General features: G+C 35.5%; 3 protein-coding genes and 1 long non-coding RNA gene across 5 annotated transcripts in view; 2 read left to right on the top strand and 2 right to left on the bottom strand.

Moving 5' to 3' along the window:
• LOC107738815 (GRIP and coiled-coil domain-containing protein 1-like) overlaps nucleotides 1–2,719 on the bottom strand; it is a 13,463-nt gene extending 10,744 nt beyond the window's left edge. Inside the window, exons 1-2 of one of the 2 annotated variants that reach the window (XM_016550672.1) lie at nucleotides 2,618–2,719; nucleotides 1,001–2,152 (exon numbers count right to left, since the gene is read on the bottom strand). In XM_016550672.1, coding sequence (XP_016406158.1) covers nucleotides 1,001–2,104 — 1,104 coding nt within the window. In that variant the 5' untranslated portion in view covers nucleotides 2,105–2,152; nucleotides 2,618–2,719. Of the gene's footprint in view, nucleotides 1–1,000; nucleotides 2,153–2,491; nucleotides 2,555–2,617 lie in introns of those variants that run through there. The other variant, XM_016550673.1, reaches the window with a different exon arrangement.
• Nucleotides 2,720–5,579: 2,860 nt separating this feature from the next.
• On the bottom strand, nucleotides 5,580–7,804 carry lamtor4 (late endosomal/lysosomal adaptor, MAPK and MTOR activator 4). The gene is made up of 4 exons (XM_016550671.1): nucleotides 7,631–7,804; nucleotides 7,334–7,414; nucleotides 6,725–6,842; nucleotides 5,580–6,069 (listed from the first exon to the last, which is right to left on the bottom strand). Exons 1-4 carry the CDS (start codon nucleotides 7,631–7,633, stop codon nucleotides 5,972–5,974), a joined length of 300 nt encoding a protein of 99 aa, XP_016406157.1. The 5' UTR covers nucleotides 7,634–7,804; the 3' UTR covers nucleotides 5,580–5,971.
• A 159-nt stretch (nucleotides 7,805–7,963) lies between these two features.
• atp6v1f (ATPase H+ transporting V1 subunit F) lies at nucleotides 7,964–9,339 on the top strand. The gene is made up of 2 exons (XM_016550670.1): nucleotides 7,964–8,231; nucleotides 8,515–9,339. Exons 1-2 carry the CDS (start codon nucleotides 8,074–8,076, stop codon nucleotides 8,714–8,716), a joined length of 360 nt encoding a protein of 119 aa, XP_016406156.1. The 5' UTR covers nucleotides 7,964–8,073; the 3' UTR covers nucleotides 8,717–9,339.
• An 8,131-nt stretch (nucleotides 9,340–17,470) lies between these two features.
• LOC107738814 (uncharacterized) lies at nucleotides 17,471–18,231 on the top strand. The gene is made up of 3 exons (XR_001639930.1): nucleotides 17,471–17,610; nucleotides 17,695–17,769; nucleotides 18,201–18,231. It is a non-coding gene; the product is annotated as an uncharacterized LOC107738814 (long non-coding RNA).
• The last annotated feature ends 8,145 nt before the right edge of the window (nucleotides 18,232–26,376 follow it).

Below are 26,376 nucleotides of genomic sequence, written 5' to 3'. Positions count from 1 at the left end.
GTTCCCATTTTTGTTGCAGTTTGCTGATTTTTGTACAATTCTGTTTTTGCTTTTCAGATAAAAGAGTGGTTTCAGTTTAATATGTTGCAGGCTCATTTATTGGTAATACATAATTGATAATAAATAATATTAATGATAATAAATCATTAAAAAATTGGGCTTGTTTTGGGCTTGTTTTTGAAGCAGCGGTTGCTTATTTGTCTTGCGAGAGTTGGCAACAGTGCTCACATGTAAGTACGTCACAATACGGAAGAAAGATCTGTTCTTCTGCTACATGTGCTACTTGCATTACATCGCAAAACAAAACAGCCTGTTAAATTTTAAGTGAGGAGACATTAATTAATGTTATAAACCCAATATGTGGATTTCAAGACAAAACTGTAAGATACGTCATATTCAAAATAGGGTTGGGCCGATAAGACGATGCCGTAGTCCATCGCCGATGGCTGATAGACATCACGATGTTGAGCCAGTATCGTACACCCGCAATCCGCCGCATCCCAATACAGTGTTCGGAAAGAAAATGACGTGTACTACAGAACCCCTAAAGAGAATAAATACAAGATGGGAGGAAAATATATATTTCAATATTTTCTCTCGCAGTTAGAGAGAGTTAGCTGCTATTATGCCTGGCATTGAAACTGCTTTTGAATGCACAATCTCTTTTTAGTTTCACTTTCACTTTGGAGATTCGCGATCGCACGTAACGTACTCTGTTTAGCGGCAGTACTTACCACACATTTTGCAAATCATTCGTCATCGTCCTCAGTCATTTCTAATATACAGAAATAAACAGAAAGTGAAATTTTATGTAGCTACTGTAATTTAACAGGCAACCGTTAGCAATCCTTATTTGGTTTCTGTGCCTTTCTGAATAGGGATTCACGCTTTGGGCACACCCCCTAACCCCCCCGATGTCATCGTCCATCGCGATGTTTCACTGTAGACATCGTCCGATGCCAATTTTGTAGACATCGCCCAACCCCAATTCAAAACATACCTTTCTGATTTCCTGCTGAAGCTGCTGGTTGAAGTGAGCTTTGAGCTCTGCAATCTCTTGCTGGAGCTCCTCGACACGTGGATCAGGTTTGCTCTTCTCCGCTGCTGCAGCCTTCAGGCTTTTCCTCAGCTCCTCCCGTTCTTGAGTGATTTCTTTCAGCTGCGTTTCATAATCTATCCCTCGGTCTGCCACCTGCATGGCTTCAGCCAACGCCTCTCGCGAATCCTCCAGTTTGAGTTCGGCATCCTGTCTCAGTCCCCTCTCCTCCTGCAGGAGTTTCTGGAGCTCTCGGAGCATGAGCACATGATCGCCCTGCTCCTGCTCCCGTTCGTGTTGCTGGGTTATGACACGGGCTTTGCTCTCCGCCAGCTGCTCCAGCAGGCTCTGATGCTCCAGCTGGTGCTGCTTCTGCTCTTCCTCCATCCTGGCCTGCAGCTCCTCCAGCTCCTGCTTCATTTTGCGCTTGTCTGCCTGGAATGAAGCTTCCATTCTGGACTTTTCTTGAGTGACGGTGGCTAAGGAACTGGTCAGAGTGGAGAGCTGCATCTTTAGTTGGATGATACGGCGGTCTGTGTCCGCTGCAGGTGGTGGCGGCTCCGTACATCCACTGCTACTGCTGCTGCTGATGCCACTTTCAGACCCACTTGCCTCCTCAGATTGCTGAGGCAATGCGTTTGCGACAGTCCCAGCGGTGGCTCCATCTACAGCACAGCTTTGGTCCTCCTCTATTTGGTCTCCTTTAGTGCTGTTGCTGGTCACGCTAGTGGCCGTTTCAGCAGAGGCTGCTGTATCCAGGCTGTCTTCGCTGTGAAGTGAAGATCGGTCATCCCCAAGGTCAGAGGGCAAAGGTCGTTCAGCGTTTTCTGTACCTACACCAAATGACAGGTTATGACCACACTGGCTTAAATCGACCTCCTGCGAAATGGTCAGCACCTTCAGGCTGGCTTCCAAGGCCTCTTTTTCCTTGAGTAGGCTTTGGTACGCTCTGACAACATCTTTAAAGCGCGTCTGATACTTCACAAGCTGTTTCTTCTGCACTTCGATGGTTTCTAGCAGCTCCTTCTTGCCTGGGCCTCCACCAAAGCTCATACCGAACTTTTCCATGGTGTATCAGTGTCAGTCAGTTTTCATACTCTCTGATGGGATCTCCACCTGCAAAGTAAACAGATTTATGACTGTGAAATAAAAGAAGAGCAATGAAGAAAATCATTTAGCAGCATTTCACAATATTTGGAGTTTGCTTAAACCTAAACATTTCCAAAATGCTTTTGTGAATAATGTTTGTTTCACACTTTAGTATTATCAATGGAAAGCACAAATAATAAAATGAAAATAAAACAAACTTTAAACTTTTTCGTGTTTTGTTGTTAGTCTTTGAAACTGCTTTTGCCCGGTATTTTAAGATAATACTGACTATATTTATAGCTCATATCGGTGATTGTTGTCTTTAGCTAATTAGTTAGCAAGTTGTAAAGGTGTAAGAAAACATACATTACATTAAATCCCACATTATGACATTTATGTCTAAAGCACTGTGCAAAACACGTTAACCGAATGTGCTCTTAATAACGTTTGTTGTTCATATAAGCGTATTTAAAAGCAGAAATATCTCATTACCGGAGTACGTGTCCTGTTTACTTGCAGCCGTCGCTTCCTGGTTGGGAAGTGACGTTTGACTGAAAATTAAAAGTTAAAGTTTAATTTAAAATAAATCTTACAAGTGCATTACAAATCGGTTTTATATGCCAGATTATTCGATTTTTAAATATAATCTATAAAAATATGCATATAACAAATATGAATCGAGCTGGGAAAATATATTGTCCATTGCTTTCACTTCTTTGTTTGTTGTGGTTAATGCTGTTCTCAAACGTAAACAGTGACTACCGCCATCTATAGTTAATGTAGAATAAGACTGAAAAGAGTAGGCTACATCACTTTCAAAATCATTTAATACACACTCGAAGTTATGCACTCTTACACCACAACAAAAGTGCCTACGTTTATGGCATAGTATGCTATTTGATATTCGGCTGTGGCATATTAGCCATGTTCAATAGTAGTATGTTTTCTTTCGTAATGGAAGTTTATCAAACCTTTAGACAAAATATAAAACCTTGCTTTTTTGTATCGTATTTGATATATATCTTTTATGACCCATATACTGTGAAAATATAGTGATATACTTGAGATCCCACTCAAGGAGAAAAAAAATACCTACCTTTTGTTCAGAGACCCAAGCAAGTATCATTTTTGTAACATTTAGATGGTATTTTAGTTTTTATTAAAATTTTGAAATAGCTTTCATTTTTAGGTTTTGTTTTCAATTTAACTTTAGTTTAAATTTGAGTCATTTTGTCTGTTTTTGACAATTGTACTATATTTTTAATATATTTTTATTTTGGTTTTTAGTTATTCTACATCAGCTACACAACAATAAGAAATATTTCCAGCAAATGGCTGAAATAGGCTTTTGTATATTTTATTTTATTTTAGTTAATGTTTATTTTATTTCAAGTAACGAAAATGTCTATTAGTTTTTCATTTAACTATAATAACCCTGGCTAAAATGAGCAAAAATATGCAATTTGGTGCAGTTGTTGTTATTGGTGAAAATGTAATAAAAAATTCTGATAGTTTGTAATGTAAATTACTGATATCTTTGTAACCACATACATAAAATGCATATCAATGTCAGTTGTCACTCTATAGCTCCCAATATGTTTTAATATTTTAATGTTTAGTTAAGTTTTATGATCAAAGCTCTGTTATTTTCATTGTAAGTTGAATAATGCAATGCAATACAAATGATTGAGAGATGCACAAATAAATGTTCCTCAAAAGCCTGTTGTATCATTTTATACTCGCACTTTAACATTTTTCTAAACCATGATATGTTTACTTTATAAAAATTATAAAGTAAATAATTTTAAAAATATTTTTTTACACTATTTTTCTGTGGACAACCTTGCACTCTCGTGTGCCCTCTCAAAAACCCATGACACAGGCCATGTAAACTCTCTAAAACTTCAGGAGTGATGTGTTATTACGTCTGATACTTTCTAGTAAACTGTGCACAGTGGCACTGTTTCGAAAAGCATCTCCCTTTGGTTTTATTCAGCTACAGGAGGTTGAACTGAGAGAGGCAGTGTTGCTAGTGTTTGCTAACAAACAGGTCCTTCCCAATGCCATGACAGTGAGTGACCTGACAGACAAACTAGGCCTCTGAATTGGTTATATAAAAAACAATCAAACTATTAAGAACAGAGAATTGCTCAAAAGTGCTCGAGCAGAAATCAGATGCAAATAAATAACATATGAGATGCCAGACGTGTGTTGCAGTACAGGACATGTCGAAATGCTCTTTGCTTGTTTCAACTTCATATTCAGGACTTTGTAATCAGTTCCTGTTCTAACGGACTTTTCCATATTTTCCATCCCAATTTCTTCTCCTTTGTCACCCATTCCATATATATATTTTTTAAAGCTTCATCATCTTATTAGTCATTTAACCCTGTATAGTATAAGTATGTTTTGCTATAAAACAAGGATGAAAGATAGCATCTGATAATGTTAGAAGATTACTCCATATTATACATGGTACATTTGCAAAGCTGATTGTTTGTCTGTTTTATTCTGTATATTAAACAATGTCAAAACCATAAAAAATTTATAAAAAAAAAAAAAACAAGGATGAAAGATGAAGGTAAGTATTGTATTTTTTAGGGGTAGACGGGGATAAAAGCATAAAGGAATTGTGAAACTGAGTAAGATTAGTAATTTCCAAAATTACTCTCATAAAGAATATCATTCCAGACTACGAACAGGAAAACAAGTTTTCTTCTAGGGTATGAATGACTATTACATTTTAATATGCAGTAACAGTCATTCAGTCAAGATTATGACAGACAAAAGCACTTTTGTCAATTCAGTAAAATTTGTAAAAGAAAAACTAATCTTGTTCTACATTATGCTCACGAGTGGAATCATTTAAACATATATATATATATATATATATTACTTTAAGAATTCAGTATAAAATGTAAAAATAGTTTTTGACAGTGTATATATATATATATATATTTTTTTTTTACTTTATGCATGGTAAGACCATGACGGACATACAGTTTAAGCTTCAAAAAAAAGGTTATAGTACAATATTTTATTATTAAACATTTATTGTATGTATCCACAATTCAATGCTTATTTTCTACAACCAAAAAAGAAAGTAAAATATGCATAGTACTTTATTTCATATATTATTGTTAATGCAATTATTCAAAGATGCAATTTCAAGCCTGTTTGGAAATAGACTGCAAGATGCATTCAGTGCACTTAAATTTCTGCTTTCACAGATCCCAAGGAAAATAACTTCATATTATAACACCTTACTACAAGGTTTCACACTTTACGTTAAGACTGGAATATGAAATTTATAATGAAATTATAACACCCAGTGTAACATTGTTGAAGAAAAACTGCTTCCGTGGCTAATGCATGTGTTTGTATACATAATTCGAGTCTATTATAATTCCTGCATAAAAATAGGATGTGATAAGCAGGTCCTTAAGGTCATGTATTTGTATGAGGAAATCATAGGTTAATGGACTGTATGGGTTAAATGTAAATACACACATATAATGAACTCCAGTAATACCTTAAATGTGACCACTCAAGCATAAATGGGGCTAAAATATTGATAGCATTTACTCCTGCATTAAAAGACATAAGATAAATCCCTTAACCAGTTTGTAACATTATAATCATACAAGAAAAACACATTAACTTACTCTGGTTCAGGTCAAATACACCTGACACCACCCCCAAATCGGCGTAATAAAGTCTTTACAAAAGAAATTGATTGTGATTGTGCTAAACATCAGATAGTTGTAATGGCTGGGTCATTTCAATGTGAGGGCACCATTTTGAGCTTGTAATAATGGGTAAGATCAGTCCATACTGTCCTCTTTACTACACAATAACAGGTTCCCGCTGGTTGTTCTGCCTTTTGACTACAAAAACTTTCTGTCCAGAGATGGTCACAGCATAAACGTAGTCTTCGAACATCACTGTAAACAAAAAACACAAAATAACATTAGGATATTTACTAAGTGATAGATTTAGGGCTGCAACAACTAATCGATAATGAAAATAATCGACAACGATTCTCGATATCGATTAGTCGGGTCTGCCCACAGTGCACGTCCAACTTCAGCCGGTCGCGTCAAATAACAGCACTGAATTACAAAATGCATCTAAAAATAGTGGAGGAAACAGAATGAGATGCTGCGGGAGAAGTACGTGAACCAAGCTGCCCAAAACATGAGAATTATTTATTTTAAGCTTTAAACTAACTTAATGCATTAGCTTATGGCTTGGCCTGTCAGGCAGTTTGACAGATGCGTGTGCGTCCTCAGGGCAAAAACTTTCAGTTTACGGTCATATGCTTAACTGTAAATGTAACAAATTAACGCAAGCATTTCCATTTTTGCATAAAGGTCCGCCCTGACAATCTGCGTTAAGTTTAAATCTGAATGAGCGCTGGCGTACACACACACACACACACTATAGTAATGACAGTTGAGGGGAAATTGTATAATAAAAATAATGCTAAATATATAATTTCTTAATTTTCTCTTGATATTAGGGTGAAACATTCTAAACAAACACATTTCTGACAGGCTTTAAGAGATTCATCTAGGTGAAAATATGCATGTTTATTACCTGACATGCGTTTGAAAGGGGGCTCAGCTGTCCCATGCAATCTGAAACGACAAGCTGTTCTGACCATCTGCATGATCACTCCTGCTGTGTGCTCGTCATTCTCCAGCTCTCCTGCGGACTGTAACAGGACAGGATTTATCATCTGTATATCTACCCATCTATGAAGAGTTCAGACGCAAAAGCCTCTAAGTGCCGTCTGAAATTTTCTTCTAAAATGAGCATTTTTATCAGGCTCCTATATTTATGTTCAGTTATTTCACTTTAATTGCATAGAAAAGGACCTAAACATTGCCATTAGAGTAAAATCACCAAACCTAAACATAAGAGCCTGATAAAAATGCTCATTTTAGATGAAAATTTCAGACGGCACTTGGAGGCTTTTACATCTGAACTCATCATATAACAGTATATATATATATATATATATACACACACACTTGTATTTTTATTTGACATAAGTATATTATATTAAAATGAATTGTTTGGTCAATTCTAATGGAATTTCCTCTTCAAAACTCAAGATTCTTTTTCAACACATTTCATCTCATTATGTCAAGAGGTTGCAATATATAATGAACTTTACTGCATATTAAGTGTTTAATAACTTACCGCAAGTACACCTTCCTCACTAATAACCAAATACCCAATCTGATCGGGTATTCTCTCTAAACCTTGGGTCAGAGCGGTGGTCTGCAATTCAACACAAGAAAATGCAGGAAATAAACATTAGCAGAGCTCATCTAGCTAATAGTTTCTTATAGCCTACTGCTTTTTATCACATTATTTATAATCTGTATCACTTTTCCATACGCATACGCACACCACATCAAAACCTTTTCATCAAAAGAAACATTAAGCTCGACAAATGCCCCCCCAAAGTGAAAATTAAATGTAACTTTAACGTACCATTTTTAGGCAGTGCAGATGAATTTACACTGTTGTCTTCCTTCACACCACGCCTCACGTGACTGACCAGCAAGCGTCGCGTGTTTATAACGTCATATCACAAGGTCGATGGATTTTCCTATAAATTTGACATCACTTAGGTTTTTATGCCACAACACGTGATGAAATCCGCAAAATGATTAGAATATGTTTTATAGTTACAGAATTCTGCCAGTGTTGAGGCTGTTAACGCACTTAATCTGATTCAGGATCAGATTTCCTGTCATAATCGCCACATTAACACGAGCAGCACAGACCCCAGATCAGCTGTCTACATAAAGCGTGAACGGTTTAGTCAAAGCGGAAGTGCTGTAGTCAGCTGATTAAAGCATATGATCCAGCAGGACGGAAAAACATTTCATCCATTCTGTCTGCCATTTGAGCAAATATAAGCAAAAGCCAAAATGCCTGGACGGGGGAAATTAATCGCCGTTATAGGGGACGAAGACACATGTACCGGATTCCTCCTCGGAGGGATCGGAGAACTGAACAAAAACCGAAAACCAAATTTCTTGGTGGTGGAAAAGGACACTAGCATCACAGAGATAGAGGAGACCTTCAAGTAAGAGACAGGATTAGAAACGCTTAAATGATTTAAGATCATATATTACAATCCAAATAATTGTGCAATCATAAATATATGAAATCTTAAGGTTATATTAAGGTTTATCATTGTGATAACGTGTATCACACATAAATCTATCTATCTATCTATCACTTTATCATTTTATAGTTTTCAAATAATCAAATTTTTACTCAGAATAGAAGTTTGCATAATTTATAATACACATGTCATTTTTGTTACTTGAATTTTAACATCAGTTATATCTGTTCTTCATTTCCAGGAGTTTCCTGGCTCGCAGTGACATTGGCATCATCCTCATCAACCAGTTCATCGCAGAGATGATTCGTCATGCTATAGATGCCCACATGGAGTCAATCCCGGCCGTTCTGGAGATTCCTTCAAAAGAGCATCCGTATGACGCCTCCAAAGATTCCATCCTGAGACGGGCCAAGGGCATGTTTTCAGCAGAGGACTTCCGATAAGCCGATACCCCTGTGGGGTCACGGTCTGGCCTGGGCAGGTGTGAGAGTAAACGAGTTTTACTTCTTGATCTCATCCGTCTTGTTGAAGCTGGAACCCGTATTATAAAGATTAAATAATGATGTGTTGTTAATGTGATGTTCTGTGATTTTTGACATTCCCAAGTTTGAAGAAGAGGAAATTGTTTGTCAGTGCTCCTAATAATAATTGTTTAAATGTATATAATATAATATAATTAATTGTATTATATATAAAAATGGCAAAAAAAAGGATATGTGTTATTTTACCCCTTGTGCAACAGACATTATATACCACAAGAAATTAAGTTAAAAGAATTTATTATATTGTACTGTCTATACCATTAATATTTCAGTTCTTTCATCTCAAAGCTGACAATATTGGACTGCAAAGCCAATGTTCCCCATTTAAATCGGTATCAAATAACTTAAAATGCTATCTGTAACTGTAATATGATGTGCTATAAATGCACATTTTGTCATTGTATTGGCTGTCACTTTGAGCACTGCAAAGAGCTTTAGGCTACATGATGTGATGTAATTAAATGTGTTAACTTATGTCTTCAGAACTGTGACTTGCAGTTTATTAAAAGAAATGGAGTCTGACACTCTTTTGCTTTTGTGTGATGAATATCTGATGTCTAAAAAAATATATATTATTTTACAGTATATTAGTATACAATAACAAATATTTAAAAAGCCAAAAAGTACATCAAAATACTTATAAATATTAAACGATAATAGAATTTTTTTTTTTTTTGTAGAAATGGAGTCTGACACTCTTTTGCTTTTGTGTGATGAATATCTGATGTCTAAAAAAATATATATTATTTTACAGTATATTAGTATACAATAACAAATATTTAAAAAGCCAAAAAGTACATCAAAATACTTATAAATATTAAACGATAATAGAATTTTTTTTTGTGTGCGAATTATACCACATGGATTAGAAGAAACCAAGGTGAAAAGTTCAATCAAGGTGAAATATATTTTGTTTGGCTTAATATTCTAAATACATGCTCTTGCAAAAAAGTAAGATACACATTAGGATAATCAACCATGTGTAAAAACCACACGAGGTAAAAATCATAAGGAATGAGAAATGAACTGCTTTGGTGCTAGTTCCTGGAAATCATATTAGCACTGTGTTGTCACGCACACGGAAGTCTAACTGAAACCTAAAAACTGATATATCTAAGTTTACTGTAGTTCAAAGAATGTCCAAACACTGTGAGAGGGAGTGATTCATCTTTCTGTGGTTTCTTACACAATTACTATCAGCTCCCAAATGTTTTCAGAACATTGACAAGGTCCCATCACTCTTCTGTCCCTGTCTCATTCAAGGACAAAACGTACTCCGGCTTGTGGGAATCACACACAACTCAGATCCCTAAAAGATGAAAGAGCTTTTGAATAGTCAGGGAATTGTATATAAGCTTAAATCAGCTCTGATCTGCTTCATTCACATTCACTGTGTTGTTCAGTAAGTCAGTGCTGGTGATGAACATCATGATTCTTGTCTGGACTCTCAGCTTTCTGATCCTCAGCTACACTCTTGGGTTTCCCATGCTTAATAGCACAAGGTAAGATATTTTCATGCATACCTATGAGTTAATGTGTATTTTTCCACAAAAATAAATGTAAATGTATTCTTTTCAACAGTGTATCTCACATGGAGACTTTTCCAAATGTCACAGAGAGCAACTCCACAGAGTATATTAAGACCAATCTGACGAACAGGTATAGAAAATTTGGAATCCCATAGAGTCCAACAGAATGCTAAACCAATTCTCTCATCTAACCCAAATGTCTTGACTTTTCCTATGTATCTGAAATTAGGATCCGAAAAAGGCCTTCCGCGTAAGTCATGCATTTATTTTTTATTTTTTAAATAATGCATGCAATACAAATATTATATTATATTATATATTATATTTATTATATTATATTATATTATATTATATTATATATTTGTATGTGATAATGGGTAAACTTTTAACTGGTAGCTCATATAACAATAGTTTTCCTTGTATTTAAAAAAGAAAGTGTGTTAGTTAAAGGTGTTAACATTTGCATTTAAAATAATGGAATCATTCTTTACATAGTAGTGTATTAATTAGTTCATTAATGTATGCTGCCCTTCTGACATAGCATAAAGACAAATTGCACAAAGAATGCTTGTTTTGTTCATAATCACATCGATAATTATACTGTGTTTTTGGCCTCTGTTAGACCACACTAATCTAAAATGCCAAATTAAAATGGATGCATTCATGACAGCTTTCATTAATCGCTTTCACACAGAAATCAAATCTTAAATGACTAGTGAAATGTCACCATAAAGAAGAACAAATGACTTCTTGTCTCGTTATTCCCGTGTCATTCTCTGCATCACCTTCATTCTTTTTGACACACACCAGATGCATGACTCGTATTACAGCAAATGGCCTTTAAATCATTTCCTTACTGACAAAAGGACAGAATATTCCATTTTAAATTCTCATTCAGTATTTCTTGGTGCCTGAAATTCTCTGTCTTTTCAGCCGAAGGGGTTGTTTTCTGTCCACTTGCTCCTTGTGGAACCTGGGGTCAAAGCTACAGGCTGGTAATGAGATTGCTGGGGACATGACCAGTGATCCAATGGGAATTGGCAAGAAGTGAAGCATGATCCCGAGTGATCAAAGATCCAGTGGTGTTTTGACTGACTATAAGAGGAAGTTGCACTAATGCAATACAGTGAAGTGATGTGCTCCGATATCTTAGGCTTGCTGTAATCTTCTGTGAAAACAGGATTTATTTAAGCATGTTGTGTTTAGGCAAGATACACTCAGAATCTTATTCTCTTACAGTAGTGTTGCGATGTTTCTGTTTTTATTTCGATGAGAATAATTATAGTTGAAATCCTGCTATTTATTTCTGTCCAGTCTAGCAGACATTTGTTTTTAATCATTTTTAGTGAAACCTTACCCATTATATGGAAAATGGAACAGCATATTATATTGCAATTTTTATATTTTTAAATGACTGATTTTATAAGCAGGGTAATTGGGTCTTACTGTAAATGTTGTTGCACCTGATGGCGAGGCACTGCGGGTGAATATGGTAAAAAGAAAATAATAATATTTCTATGAAATATGAGATATTTCTGTAAAAAAAGTTCCAAGTGATTTTTCTGTAATAAAACATTTTTTATATTACAAGTTGGCTCAAAAACACACATAACAATACAGAAATGCAACAATATAGAATGGAATACTCATTGTTATCTATGTTGTATAATAAATCAGGAAATATGTAGGCCTAAATTCAGTAAACTTTCAGTGTCACTTTTAACTTCATTAAGTTCTTGTTCTTGTTCCCGTGTTTCCTTCAGTTTAGTTCCTGTTTCCTTAATTACTAATGATATGTGTATCCTGTTTTTTTTTTCTTTCTTTCTCATTTTGCAGTTGGTTATTGTGTGGTTTGAGTATGTGTTCCTGCGTATTGTGGATTAAAGACTATTTAGATTAAATTTCTTTGTCTTTCGTTTTGGATTGCAAAACCATATAACAAATCCATAAGTGAAAACATATGTGCTAAGTTTTATTCATGCATGTTTATAGGAAGCTGATTAATTTGCAGATTTTTTTTTAACCTATAGTGTCTTTCCTTTATTTTATTAAGGAACATGTATTTTATTGACATGTTTTTTTTTCTAAATATTTGTTATTAATAATGAATTTACACAATATTTCAACTCAGCTCAGAAAAAAAGAAACATCCTCTCACATTCAACAGCTTTTATTTCCAGCGAATTACTTAACATGCATAAACATAAACATAAAAAGTCCAACAACTGAGACATAAAAAACGGTTTACTCTTGTTTCACAGGCGCATATGCAATAATTGCTTATGGTTCATTGAACAAGCATGAAAAAAAAAAACGTTATTTAAACCCTTGCCAATAAAGATCTGTAAAGCTATTTGGATTTTACAAGATTACTTTAGCACAGTACAGTACCCCACACACCTCTAAGCTCATAATAATGGGTTGCAGAAGCTAACATACATTCCTCATTGAATCTATAAATAACTATAAATTATAACTGGACATCTAATTGTAATACTGTATAATGTGCTATAAATGCACTTTTTGTCATTGTCATCTGTCGTCTAAAAGGTTCAACCTTTCGAAGCTGTTTTCAAATATCATCTAATTTTTTGATTATGTGTAGTAACATTATGTTGTCCAGTAATCATAGGAGATATATGAGAACTGATTATGAAAACATCACATCCCCAGTGCTGTAAAAAGGGTCATTCATATATAAAAGGCTATTGAAACTCATACAATCTCATGTATCTACAGCCCTGAAACAACTGATAATAGATCAATTAAGCCAGTTATAGCTTGGTTTGATGTTAACAAAAGATATGGCTGACACAATGTTCTTTCTCAATATAAAATGTTAAAAACAAACTTTGTTGATAGACCTGTTAAGTAAAAGAATATCCACACACACGTCAGACAAAAATCTGACATTTTCCCATGATTATTGTCCAACATTGTGACTTTTGGAATTTATTTATTTGTTGTAAATTATTGTCTCTCTTTATACTACAAAACATTGATAAGGTCTCATCAATCGTCTCTGTCTGTCTTTTAAATGTGTGTCCCTGTCTTATTCAAGGACTGTAATGTTGGTGTTGAAACAAGTTCAAATTCTCATTGTAAATGTGATGCTGCAGTCTTTCTTTCTTTTTTAAAGTAAACCAATGTCACAATGCTTAAAATATAAAATACTTTTGTGCCTATTTTATCTTTTTTTTTTTGTAAAGATTTTGACATGTACAACATTGTCTCACATTCTCAGACTGAAAAAGTACCCAGATGCACTTTTGTTTACTTATATTATTTAATGCTGAATCATTAAAACAACATGCGATTAAAGAATTCAACATACTAAACAATTCCGAGTGCATCCCAATGATAGTAAAACACATTTTTGTGGTTTGGATGTTTGTTATGCTTTTCATATTGACCTGTTTTTGTTTGTTTGTTTCTTTTGAGATCAATTGATGAGTTAATCAACTGAGAATTTATAATTAACATTATAACATTCAAATATGAATTTGCCTGTTCATAAACGCATTAATGAGTAGCCCAATTTTTTCTAGGAATAACTGTGGCATCCAAACTGTAAGCTAATATTCATCTGTACTTCACAGGGGGTCAGGTCCAGGATGCTTTTTGGCTACCTGTGTCACACAAAATCTGGTCCACAGGATGCAGACCGGGGATGAGAAAGCAGGGGAGAGCGCAAGTGATGCATGGGGGCCTGGGAAAAAATAAGAGATGTATAGGAGAATAAAGGTTACTTTTATTTGATTGCTTTCATGACACATTTACTTGTAAGATATCTTTCCATTGATCATTTATTTTACCATACATTTATTCCTTTCTTTATTTTGATGAAGAAACATACAAAACTCACATAGTTTCATAAATGTGTCAGTTACTCACAGTGTCAACAGTAGGAAATAAAAAGATTGTGGGGGAGATAAATAAACGCTTCTGATAACTGGAGATCAGCCTTTCATGGCTCTGTGGTTTAATTTTGGCCCCAAAACAAACACATTACAACACCCAAATGCATTGTTGTCCATGTTTGCAGTGCACACAAACTGTATATTCAATCAGGAAGTATGTACAGTAGGTGCACCTTCTCCTGTCTAACAGAGAGCCTCAGCTGCAGGCCTCAGTAGCCCACAAAGGAAGAACCTCCTAATTTACAATTTCTTCCTGCTCACTCTTCCACACCTTATTAAGAATAAAAAGAAATAAGTCTGCCTTTGTTGAATCCCTGTCTTGTGGACATTTTACATTAAATACCATTGAAACTCCAAAAAACTGATGTATCTACAGCCCTGAAACAACTGATGATAGATCAATTAAGGCAGTTATGTAGCGTGGTTTGACTTTAACAAAAAATAGGCTGTCCATGGACCTAATGTTCCTTATCAATATACAACGTTAAAAACAAACTTTGTTGATAGACCTTTTAAGTAAACTGAAACCGAATATCCACACACACTTCAGACAAAAATCAGACGTGTTCCCATGATTATTGTCCAACATTGTGACTCTTGGAATTGATTTATTTAATATTTATTATACGTGGTGACTTATTTTCTCTCTTTATACTGCAAAACATTGATAAGGTCTCATCAATCGTCCCTGTCTGTCTTTTAAATGTTTGTCCCTGTCTTATTCGAGGACAAAACCAACTCCTGCCTGTGGGAATCACACACATGTACAGATGCCTAACATATTTAAAGAGCTTTTGAAACCTCAGAGAATTAAAAATATATCTGCTTCGTTCACATTCACTCTGCTGGACAGCATGTTTCTTGTCTGGACTCTCAGCTCTCTCATCCTCAGCTATGCGCTTGGGTTTCCCTTTCTTAATAGCACAAGGTAAGATATTTTCAAGCATATTTGAAACATTGTCCACAAAAATGACGATATTCTACTTCACACTTGTGATGCATTCATTTTCAGCAGTGGATCCCATATGGAGACTTTTCTCAATGTCACAGAGGGGAACTTCACAGAGTATAATAAGAGCAATCAGACAAGGTATATATATATACACACACACACGCTTGATGATGAAATAAAACAGCGTGAATAATGTTGACAGACTGGGGTGGGAAAGCAATAGTAACATACTCTGACTTTGGATGCGAATATGCATTTTGGGCTCTTTTTTTTTAAACTTAAATCAGGTAAGAACAAGTTCTTCATTTATTCATAAAACATTATGAAATCTACTCTTTTAATAAACAGTGTTTCCTCTGTCACTGTTATCATTAGGCTAACATTTATAGTTATTTACTGCTGTTCATCAGAAAAAAAGTATGCATTTTACATATTGATAAATTGCTGTTTTTTTCATACTGAAACTTTCCAAGATAAATACTCTCTTATCACTAATAATTTGCCTTTTCTGACAGACATGAATTACAACAAGAAAATAATCTTATTAAAGTCATGTAAGTCATTTTCTTTTTAAATTCTCTCCATTGGAATTGCTTTTTTTAAATAATGCATGTGCTGCTTATGACATTTCAGACAAACCTCTATGCATCCTGGGTCATTCTCTACCTCTCTTTTTTGACACACAAACAACAGTGTCACGTCTTTGTTTATTGCATATTTATAGTTCACATTTGTTAATAAAAAAAAACTGCACTTGAGTTCACTTCAGCATGCCCTCAGTGGACTTTTATGACAAACAGCTTGTTCAGTCACAATTCAAACTTTTTGCTTTCGGTGATATTTTTATAATAAATAACTCTTGAACTGAATCGTGTTTTAAGTGAATGGATTTGTCTTAAAATGTAATGACAGTGTGTCTTTTTTTTTTTTTTAGCATTTTATGCAAAGATATATTTACATACAGCACACAACATCACATTCTAAGACTGCAAATAAAGCACCCAGAAACAAAACCCAGCTTTTGTTTACTTGTATTATTTCATGCTAAATCATTGGAACAACATTTAAACAAAGCATTGTAAGTCTATCTAAATGATACCAAGTCATGTATTTGTGCGTCCTAATTTGTCTATTTGGTTATGTTGTTTGTTATACAGATGTGCTAGTAGTATTGAACTTTTTCTGTTTGTTTCTTTCTTTCTTTTTAGGCAGAGTTTCGACATACCCAAATGGTGAGAAATTATAATTAGCACTATTGAATTTGACCTATTTATGAACGAGTTAATCACATTCACATGAGTAGCTCAGTTTCTTCTAGGAAAAACTATGGCATCCAAATGTAAGTTAATATTCATCTGTACTTCACAGGGCAAGAGATCCAGGATGTCCTTTGGCTACCTGTGCCACCCAAAATCTGGCCAACCGCATGCAGACTGGGGATGAGAAGGCAGGGAAGAGCGCAAGTGACGCTTGGGGGCCTGGGAAAAAATAAGAGATGAAGAGGAGAAAGAGGGTTACTTATTTGATTGTTTTCAGACACGTTTATTTGTCAAATGTCTTTCCTTTGAGCCTTGGTAACTTTTATTATACATTTTATTATTCATGCAAAAAGAGCAACTATAGAAATATGTTTTCAACACATTGTTAATGTCATCTCTCCACACTAACGAAGAATAAAAATTCTTATTTCCATCCATTGACTCCTTTTCTTTCATTTGAAGATAAAATATTATCAAAATATAACAAATATGTTGCCCGTTTTATCATACATAAAAACAGGACTAAAAATAACTGGCAAAAAATTAACCCAGTAACCCAATATAGGTTTCATTAACAACTACAACCCCCTAAGTACCTCAAAATCTGTCATACATAGTTGATATATTTTCAGAAGTATGCCAGTTACTTATAGTGCATGGCAAGAGTGACAAGTCTGTAAGGAACTAAAGAAAGTGGGCATAATAATTGTGTAACTGAAACTTTTATTTTATATGCAAACTGAATGAAAATATATAAAACAAATTGTGTACGTATGTATGTATGTATGTATTATACGTGGTGATTTATTTTCTCTCTTTATACTACGAAACATTGATAAGGTCTCATCAGTCGTCTCTGTCTGTCTTTTAAATGTTTGTCCCAGTCTTATTCAAGGACAAAACCAACTTCTACCTGTGGGAACCACACACATATACAGATCATTAAAAGACTAATGTGCTTCTGCATAGTCAGGGAATTGTATATAAGCTTAAATCAGCTCTGATCTGCTTCATTCACATTCACTGTGCTGTTCAGTAAGTCAGTGCTGGTGATGAACATCATGATTCTTGTCTGGACTCTCAGCTCTCTCATCCTCAGCTATGCTCTTGGGTTTCCCTTTCTTAATAGCACAAGGTAAGATATTTTCAAGCATATTTGAAACATTGTCCATAAAAATGACCACATTCTACTTCATAACTGTGATATATTTGTTTTCAGCCATGGATCTTACATGTTTCCCAATGTCACAGACAGGAACATCACAGGGTATAATAATAATACCAATCAGACCAGGTATATACACACACACACACACACACACACACACACACACTTGACAGAACAGAAACTGTGTGAATGATGGGTTTTGGTGGGAAAGGAATACTTACTTGGACCTTAGTAAAATGGCCAAAAGTTGCCCATTTTACACATTTTTGGCAGTTGTTTACTTAAGTTCTTAAATGATTGTTTAAAACGGTATAAAGGATAATTTTTTTCGCTCTGATAGGCTTTTCATATACAGTGTTTTTGTGTTTTGTATACAGAATTTCTTAATATAAGCAGGTTTATATATGTGTGTGTGTTTGTGTAATAAAACAGAATTCTAGGTTTATAATAATAAAATAGCACTTTTCTCACAGAGATATCGTTGAGAGAGTATATTACAACATTCAAGCAATTTTCTTATACATATATTCCTAATAGCTTTTCTTTTTTTTTTACAGTCACCGATTCCAGTCAGAACAGTTTCCCGCGTAAGTCTTTTCCTTTTCAAATTCTCTTTATTGGAATTTCTAATTTGCTGAATAATGCATGCTTATGACATGCCAAACAAACCTCTATGCATCCTGTGTCATTCTCTGTCTTTAAGCCACTCTCTCTCTTTTTGATATCGGACAACAGATTGTTCAATCACAATTCAAACTCTAGCAAATAGCTTTCAAATGATTAAGAACTAAAAGTCAGAAACCCATAATATCCTCTGGAATTATAAGCTTGTTTTCCTTTGTCATTTCAGCCTAACAAATAATATAGACATATTATCATGTTTTTGTGTATAGATTTATGTGGATAGGTTGTTTTTAGGTGTTGTTGACTTGTTTTTGACTATGAATTTCAGTGGGTTTATGAAATGTGCATGAGTACAATAAGTTTAAGCAAACAAGATTCTTTGTAGCCCAATTTCTTCTTGGAAAAACTAGGACATCCAAATGTAAGCTAATATTCATCTGTACTTCACAGGGCAAGAGATCCAGGATGTTCTTTGCCTACCTGTGCCACCCAAAATCTGGTCCACACAATGCAGACTGGGGATGAGAAAGCAGGGAAGAGCGCAAGTGACCCATGGGGGCCTGGGAAAAAATAAGAGATGTACAGGAGAAAGAGGGTTACTTTTATTTGATTGCTTTCATGGAATTTTAAAATGTCTTTACTTTGAACCTTGCTTTGATTCAAAAGCGCTAACTTTCATTACACATTTTATTATTTATGCGAGCAAATAAAGAAAGGTGTTATCAACACTTTGCTAATGTCATCTCACAGATGAAGAATAAAATCATTTTTATTACTATCCATAGACTCCTTTTCTTTCTTTCTATTTTTGTTTTATCAGATGTAAAAACAACAACAACAAAAAAAAAAAACTAAAAAACCCCCATCTAAAAATAAATAGTCGTTTTTGTATATAACGGGAAAGGTATCCATGCAAATAAATGTTCAGCAAAATTTATGAATTAAATCTGTCAAACATAACTAGGCATCATATTTTCATAAATATTTCAGTTACTCACTGTAAAACATGTCACTCCCAGTACAGTGAAAAAGAAAATGGTGTAAGATTTACTTTGAAACAATCTTCACTTTAGAAATAGCTTGAAACTTTCACAAATAAATACAAAGAAACGGCAAGCAACACACTGAACTGAACACAGAACTAGAAAGACTTAAATAGTATTTTCTTGTAAAATAATCCAATAATCTTTGTTTCATTTAAAGGGAAGGAACGAAAGTTGTAGCAAAATACATTTCTAACTGCAACTGCATGTGATTACCAAAAGAGGGCCCCATACTATTAGAAGCATGTCTGTGCGACTGTGAAGGTGTTCTGGGCTCATGATGAGAAATTAATTAAGATGTAAAACAAGAAACCTCATTTTATTATTGAACACTGTATTAAATACAACTTTATTTCTCATATTTCCACCTATATTTATTGTAAATATTCTGCTCAATTTTATATTTTATACTTGATTTTATATTTTATACTTGAGTTTATATTTTATACTTGAGTTTATATCTCACATTTGCATCTCAAAAATGCAGCATTATGTCTCCTTAGTCCTAACTGCAATTTTATATCTCACAAGTGTGATTAAAAAAATAAATAAAAATCCCCAATATGACAATTTACAGTTGTGACTTTACTGTTTGAAATCACAACTTTTCCCCCCTCAGAATTATGTCTTTATTTTATTGGGATTGTCACTTGTATTTTACATGTTGTGGAACATTTAAAATATTTAAATATTATTTGAGCAAGCTTCTAAAAAAAAGAAACATGGTCTATGATCAAAATATTGTTATACCACCCTCAAAAGCAAAACAGCTTATACAATATCATGTATGGGCGTATATATACATATATATATACATACACATACATACATACATATACACATACACACACACATACATACATACATACACACACACGTCACATAAAAATATTTTGATAATGCACATTTAATCTACCAATGCAATTTTAATTCGAGACTTTAATTTTTTTTAAGTCTTTAATGACCAGGTATTAGTCACTAATTTCAAAGACACAAGATCCCAGAGCATCATAATGTTTTTGAACTATCATCGGACTCCAGATTTACGAGAAAGAGCGCTGTGGAAGAATGAGTTGTGGCCGATTAGTTCCACCCCTTTCCAACCTTCTGAACGATTCCAATAATTCTGCTGCCACTCACACGCTGAGGACCAGGGAAGAGGCCAGCAGATTTACTGAATATTGAGTTCTCAGAAGCGAAAGACCCAATTAACTGTGATTACTTTGAGTTGATCAGGGTCTTCATCATCAGATCCACTCGTCAATCAAAGGGGAACGTGACACGTCAAGTTGCTTGTGATTATCAGCTTGCTATAAACTAAAGAAAAGGGGCCTCAAATGGTTTGTGTGTGTCCCCGGAAGACTTATGTATTCCACCTACATGTTCATCCTCGGCAAAGGGCCACACACACGTTTCCATTTTTTGTGGGGACATTCCATACGTGTAATGGTTTTTATACTGTCCAAACTGTATTTTCTATCCCCTTACCCTAGCCCTAAACCTACCCCTCACACAAAACTTTCTGCTATTTTAGATTTTCAAAACATTTCATGCAAATCATGCGATTTTTAAGCTGTTTTCCTCATGGGGACCAAAAAACAATGTCCCCACGAGGTCAAAAATTACTGGTGTTACTATACTTGTGGGGACATTTGGTCCTCATTATGTGGGGAATACCAGGTACACACACACACACACACACACACACACAATGATATGGATGCTGTACTGCATTCTTGGGAGGCAACCTGATGGTCCTCTGACATTTCTGCAAATAAACATATTAAAAAAAAATAAATAAATCAGCCTAAGGTGGTTTTCTGGTCTTAGCTGGTTTAAGATGGTTTAGCTGGTCTCCTAGCCTAAGTTCAAACAGTTAGTTTTATTAATAGTTAGTTATAATTTAAGATGTGTGATACTCCCCAAAGACACTTAATATTTAGTAATATTATCAGTTTGACGACTGCACTGACACTATCGGATGAGAGCTGAATTCAGCTGAATAATGACACTATTGTAGAGCTGCTTTATAGCTAAATTGAATTGGTTTCATAATTGACCAATTTTGCAACATTGACACTGTTATTGAACCGAAATGAATTACAGTGAACCGATTCTACAGCTGAATAACCACACTACAGCGGATAGAGCTGATTATAGATGAATTAAACTAGTTTCATAATTCATTAACTTTACATTGAACTGAACGAACACTGAAGCAGAATAAGACACTATACAGCTGAATAACCACACTACAGCGGATAGAGCTGATTATAGATGAATTAAACTCGTTTCATAATTCATTAACTTTACATTGAACTGAACGAACACTGAAGCAGAATAAGACACTACTGTCTTTTCAGAGCATGCTTCAGAGCAGAATTTGAATTTGTCTCATAGTTGATGCAATTTGCATCATTGATTCTGTTATTGTCCTGTTTATTACTCTTAAGCTGCTTTAAAACAATCTGTATTTTATAAAGCACTATATAAATGAAGGTGTTTTGACCTGAATCTCAAACTGTCCTGCTCACACAGTTTACATACAGTATTCAAAATAAGGCTAACTAAGGCTAACCAAAAGGCCAGCGTTAATCCCTTTTCTGTTCTCACCATAACTATGAATATCACCAACGAACACTGAAGCAGAATAAGACACTACTGTCTTTTCAGAGCATGCTTCAGAGCAGAATTTGAATTTGTCTCATAGTTGATGCAATTTGCATCATTGATTCTGTTATTGTCCTGTTTATTACTCTTAAGCTGCTTTAAAACAATCTGTATTTTATAAAGCACTATATAAATGGAGGTGTTTTGACCTGAATCTCAAACTGTCCTGCTCACACAACAGTTTACATACAGTATTCAAAATAAGGCTAACTAAGGCTAACCAAAAGGCCAGCGTTAATCCCTTTTCTGTTCTCACCATAACTATGAATATCACCTGACCAATGACTAATATGGCAATATCCATAACACTGGAAAGTCTTATCACAGTTGGCGTGCAACAAGTCCAATTAAATTTTTTTTCCCCATGTTCCTGGTTTCCAGACTGGTGCTCGCAGGGTAAATTTATTTCTGGTAACAGCAATTGCAGAGCCTAACAAGAATAAGATTTGGATAGCATTTAATTTTCTCACAGAATGAGTTAGTGTTACGCAAACTCTCTCTGGTGATGTTTAATCTCCTGCATTTTATAGCCTAGAAAACATTTTGGTCTAATGTGAACAGTTGCAGACATCTGTTACTTAAGTTTGGTGACTGAGAAATTCTTCATGTTTCCTTCCATGTACCTTTTCTTGTATGCCTTTCATTCTCGTCTTTAATAGTTTCTTTCAGTAAACCTAAGGGTAGTCTGCTAGATTTTAATGGTTTGGATTACTTTCCTCTGTGGCAAACAACAGCTTTTCATGCCACAGGGAGGTCAGCACAAACTGGATTAAGACAAAGTGAAGCTCTCATGCTGTGCTACGAAAGTGGACGACTGCCACAAACACGCACCTACTCACACATAATAACCGCTGAATTTTGGAGTCGTACTTCACAGCCGGGCCAATTTCACGTCATTACTAAAAATGCAGATGAAAAGTCTTTCAGTGTTTTTGAATCCTGCCATAAGGCACTCTCAAAAGAGAAAGAAAAACGGGTAAGCAGAACTTTCTAGAAGTTTCTTTCACTAACCCACTCCCACACACAACATTTCCTCTCCATGGTTGTTTTTATGTAATCAAGGATTTTTAGTTTCAGATTGAAATTCCTATCACTGCCTCATTGCAATCTCTTATTGGCCATTCACTTGAGTTGCCAAAGTCCTTCCCATCTTTTTAAAAATAACCCTGGTCGAGTCCATATCAGTCCATCCTTCTCCCTTTATCGTCATCAATCACTTCCTGATGGAGCAGTCAATGTAGGCTGATCATTAGGGGTTATAATGAGAGTGTACCTGTCTCTGCTGAGATCTGAAACAGCCACTGACCTGCCTCTATCCACTGTGACTCATTGGAGGCCTCCTCATTTTCTAAAGAACAACACACCCACACAATCCCTGTCCTTATTGATGTGTGTTGGATTGTAATTTGTCATTGAGCAGATGCTTCTAATTCCAAAGCGATTTATACTACACTTAAACCGATCGAGAAGCATGTGGATAAGTGTCAGATAAATACAGTGATGATGGTTCATATAGCTCATCTCATTTCATTTCATTTCATCTCATCTCATCATCTAATCTCATCTCATCTCAAATAATTTAAACCCCATTTTACCTCATTCTCAGTCTCATCTCGATGCCATTTAAAAAAAAAAATTCTCTCATCCTTCTCCTCAGTCTCACCTCATATCAACTAAACTCCACCTGGTCTCATCCTTAATCTTCTCAATCTAAATCTCAGTCTGATCTCATCCTCAGTCTCAACCCATCTTCAGTCTTCTCAATTGTTATATCATCCAACTCTCCATCTAAACTAATCTCTGTTTCTATCTATCTAATCTCATCTCATTCCACCTTATCTCATCCTCAGTCTCACAGCTTTTTCAAGCTAATCTCATTTTAATCTCAAACTCAACTCATTTAAACTCCATCTAATCTCACACCGCTTTAACACCATCTCATCTCACCCTTCATCTCAATCAATCCGACTGAGGACTCGTGGCCCAAGTGAACAGGATTACAGCCAACGTGCCCTGAGTTTATGTTATTTGATGCGTGTGATCACGCCTATGCTTATAGTTTTGGGAGACTTAAATAAAATTCCACGAGCCTCAGTCACGCCGACTCAGACTTCTTCCGTTCCCCTAAACGAACTTTGTTACAGTAGTCTTTGTCAGCATTTCTCTCATCTCATCATTTTCATCTCATCTAATATAATCATCTCATTTTATCTAATTTCATCTCATCTCATCTCACCCTTCATCTCAATCAATGTCTTAATGTCATCTTTGTCAGCATTTCTGTCAGGACCACTATCGTCAAAGATGATTGACAATTGCGAAAACTGCTGATACTACTGCGGGACCTTATATATGAATACTTAGATAGGTGTCGTATTCCCATAGGTTGATGGGGATCAGCTGAGAGTCAGCTGATGCGAGCTTGACTAACTTGACCTGCCAGAACTAACGCTACGCTTGATTTATCTCATCTCATCTTCACCTCATCTCATCTCATCTTCACCTTATCTCATCCTTAATCTCATACCAATCTAAATCTCAGTCTAAAATCATACTCAACCTCATCTAAATTGATATGTCATTCAACTCTCCATCTCAACTCATCTCTCTCTCCATCTCATCTTAATCTCATCTCAGTCTCCACCTGATCTCACCTTCAGTCTCAAATCATCACAGTTTTAATCACATCTTCAACTTCTCCTTAATATCATAACATCTCCTCAACTGAAGCTCATCTTCATGACTTTAATTGCATGTACCCCCTTTGTTCGGTCTTAAACCTGGACTATCAGTAGGGTAATTATGTGAAAGATGGAAACAAATTACAGTTCATTTCTGCAAATGAATCTCACAGGCAGCTGGCTGACAGCCACCCTGGCAATGATTTCACACAGCTCACAATCAAAAGACCAAATGCCTTCACACTCCCTACAGGCACATCCGTGCCAACCTAGCCTCCTCTGTATTTGGGATGTAGTCTCTCCCACATATGAAATATGGCAAACATTATACAGTGATACAGAGGAGAGCCATATGCCCACAGAGATTGTTGGAGTGTTAAATCCTCCGCCAACATGTGAGCAAGTTAACATGAGAACTCACCATAAAGGTTATTAATGATTAGAAAATCAAAAGAAAAAAAAGTCAGATGAACTTGAATCCTATTACAGGCCATTCACTGTTAATTTAATACACAAATCAGATTGTAAAGTGCAAGCTTATAAAAAGGATAGAACAAATACTGGATCATGTCACCTTCCTGTTACCTTCAGAGTACAAGAGCTTACATACAGCGACTGCAAATTAGAAATCCTTGATAAAGTAAAATGACATGTTTTTATTCTCATAGTCAGGCCATCAACTCCATAATACATAATCCCGTTTTCATTTTCCCTGCATCTCTTCATTTATTTTCCTCCCATTCATCTATTTTTCACACGTTATTGACTCATCTGCTTTAATACTCTGTTACTCTCCACGGGCTGCGGCTGTGGCCTCTCTCCCAAACTCTATCTTTTGTGTAATGTCCCTGTAGAGCCCAGATGAATATAAATGTGAAATGTCAGGGTGTCGCCTCTCAGCTGTGTTGGACGACTTTTGTCACTCTGCTCTGCCAGAGAGCAACGTTCGCCTGCTTTCAGCTAGATATCTGCCCCTCCTCAGGTGTTTACAGTCCTGCCCACAGACGTGCTGGAACCGGAGCCAACAAGTGAAGGTGGGCGACACATGTTGTTGGTGGCCTGGCCGCCAGTCACATCCTTCAACCCACGAAAGCAGTTAATCCATCCAAATGTCAAGAAAACTGCTACGTTGTATGATTATAGGCTTCTAGATCAAATTGATCCATCTTCACCTTGAACTAGGAATAACATGCTTTACATAAACACTTAACATTAACTACAAAGATATTCAGAATTGAATTGTGTTTTAAAAATGTAACTTTGTAGTAGGTAGTTCCAGTCTTTGATTTTGATTGGCTGAGTGGCCTATACATTAATGTGTGTATTTTTGTATTTATGTAAGTTATAAAAAAAATGTCCTTATCATTTCTCGCGTGTGTTTTGTTGTGAAACGTAGTTTGCGGACCAGACAGAGCTGTCGCGATTCTTCCTATTGTGAAGTCATACAATGTGAAACCCCCTGTCGCGGATCCATCGTGCAATGTGAACACAGCAGCAACTGAATGCTACCTCAGATAGTCACGCAGTGTGAAAACAACGGCGATCCGACGAGTTTGAAAATCGTGCAGTGTGAACTCGGCATAAGACTTTTCACTCTGCCTGTTAGCTACTTGGCTTGTCTGTATCGCGCTTTTCAGACAGGTTGTCAGTTTGGGCATTAGCAGTAGTGCTAACTTTCAGCAAGTTACATCGATACGCCAGTAGGTGGCAATGGA

This window comes from Sinocyclocheilus rhinocerous, unplaced genomic scaffold (assembly GCF_001515625.1).
Source record: "Sinocyclocheilus rhinocerous isolate Xijiao unplaced genomic scaffold, SAMN03320098_v1.1 scaffold3117, whole genome shotgun sequence".
In the NCBI taxonomy this organism is placed as follows: domain Eukaryota; kingdom Metazoa; phylum Chordata; class Actinopteri; order Cypriniformes; family Cyprinidae; genus Sinocyclocheilus; species Sinocyclocheilus rhinocerous.
Note: the sequence above shows the minus strand (reverse complement) of the source record. Positions and strands in the feature narration are given on the sequence as shown.

Bases quoted from the DNA above. Each gene is read 5' to 3' on its own strand.
- lamtor4 (XM_016550671.1), bottom strand. The intron at 6,843-7,333 runs GTAAGTTATTAA...GTCCTGTTACAG, and splicing joins GTGAGGAAGGTGTACTTGCG to TCCGCAGGAGAGCTGGAGAA. The intron at 6,070-6,724 runs GTAATAAACATG...TTTTGTTTACAG, and splicing joins CCCTTTCAAACGCATGTCAG to TGATGTTCGAAGACTACGTT.
- atp6v1f (XM_016550670.1), top strand. From the start codon at position 8,074: ATGCCTGGACGGGGGAAATTAATCGCCGTTATAGGGGACGAAGACACA. The intron at 8,232-8,514 runs GTAAGAGACAGG...CTTCATTTCCAG, and splicing joins GAGATAGAGGAGACCTTCAA to GAGTTTCCTGGCTCGCAGTG.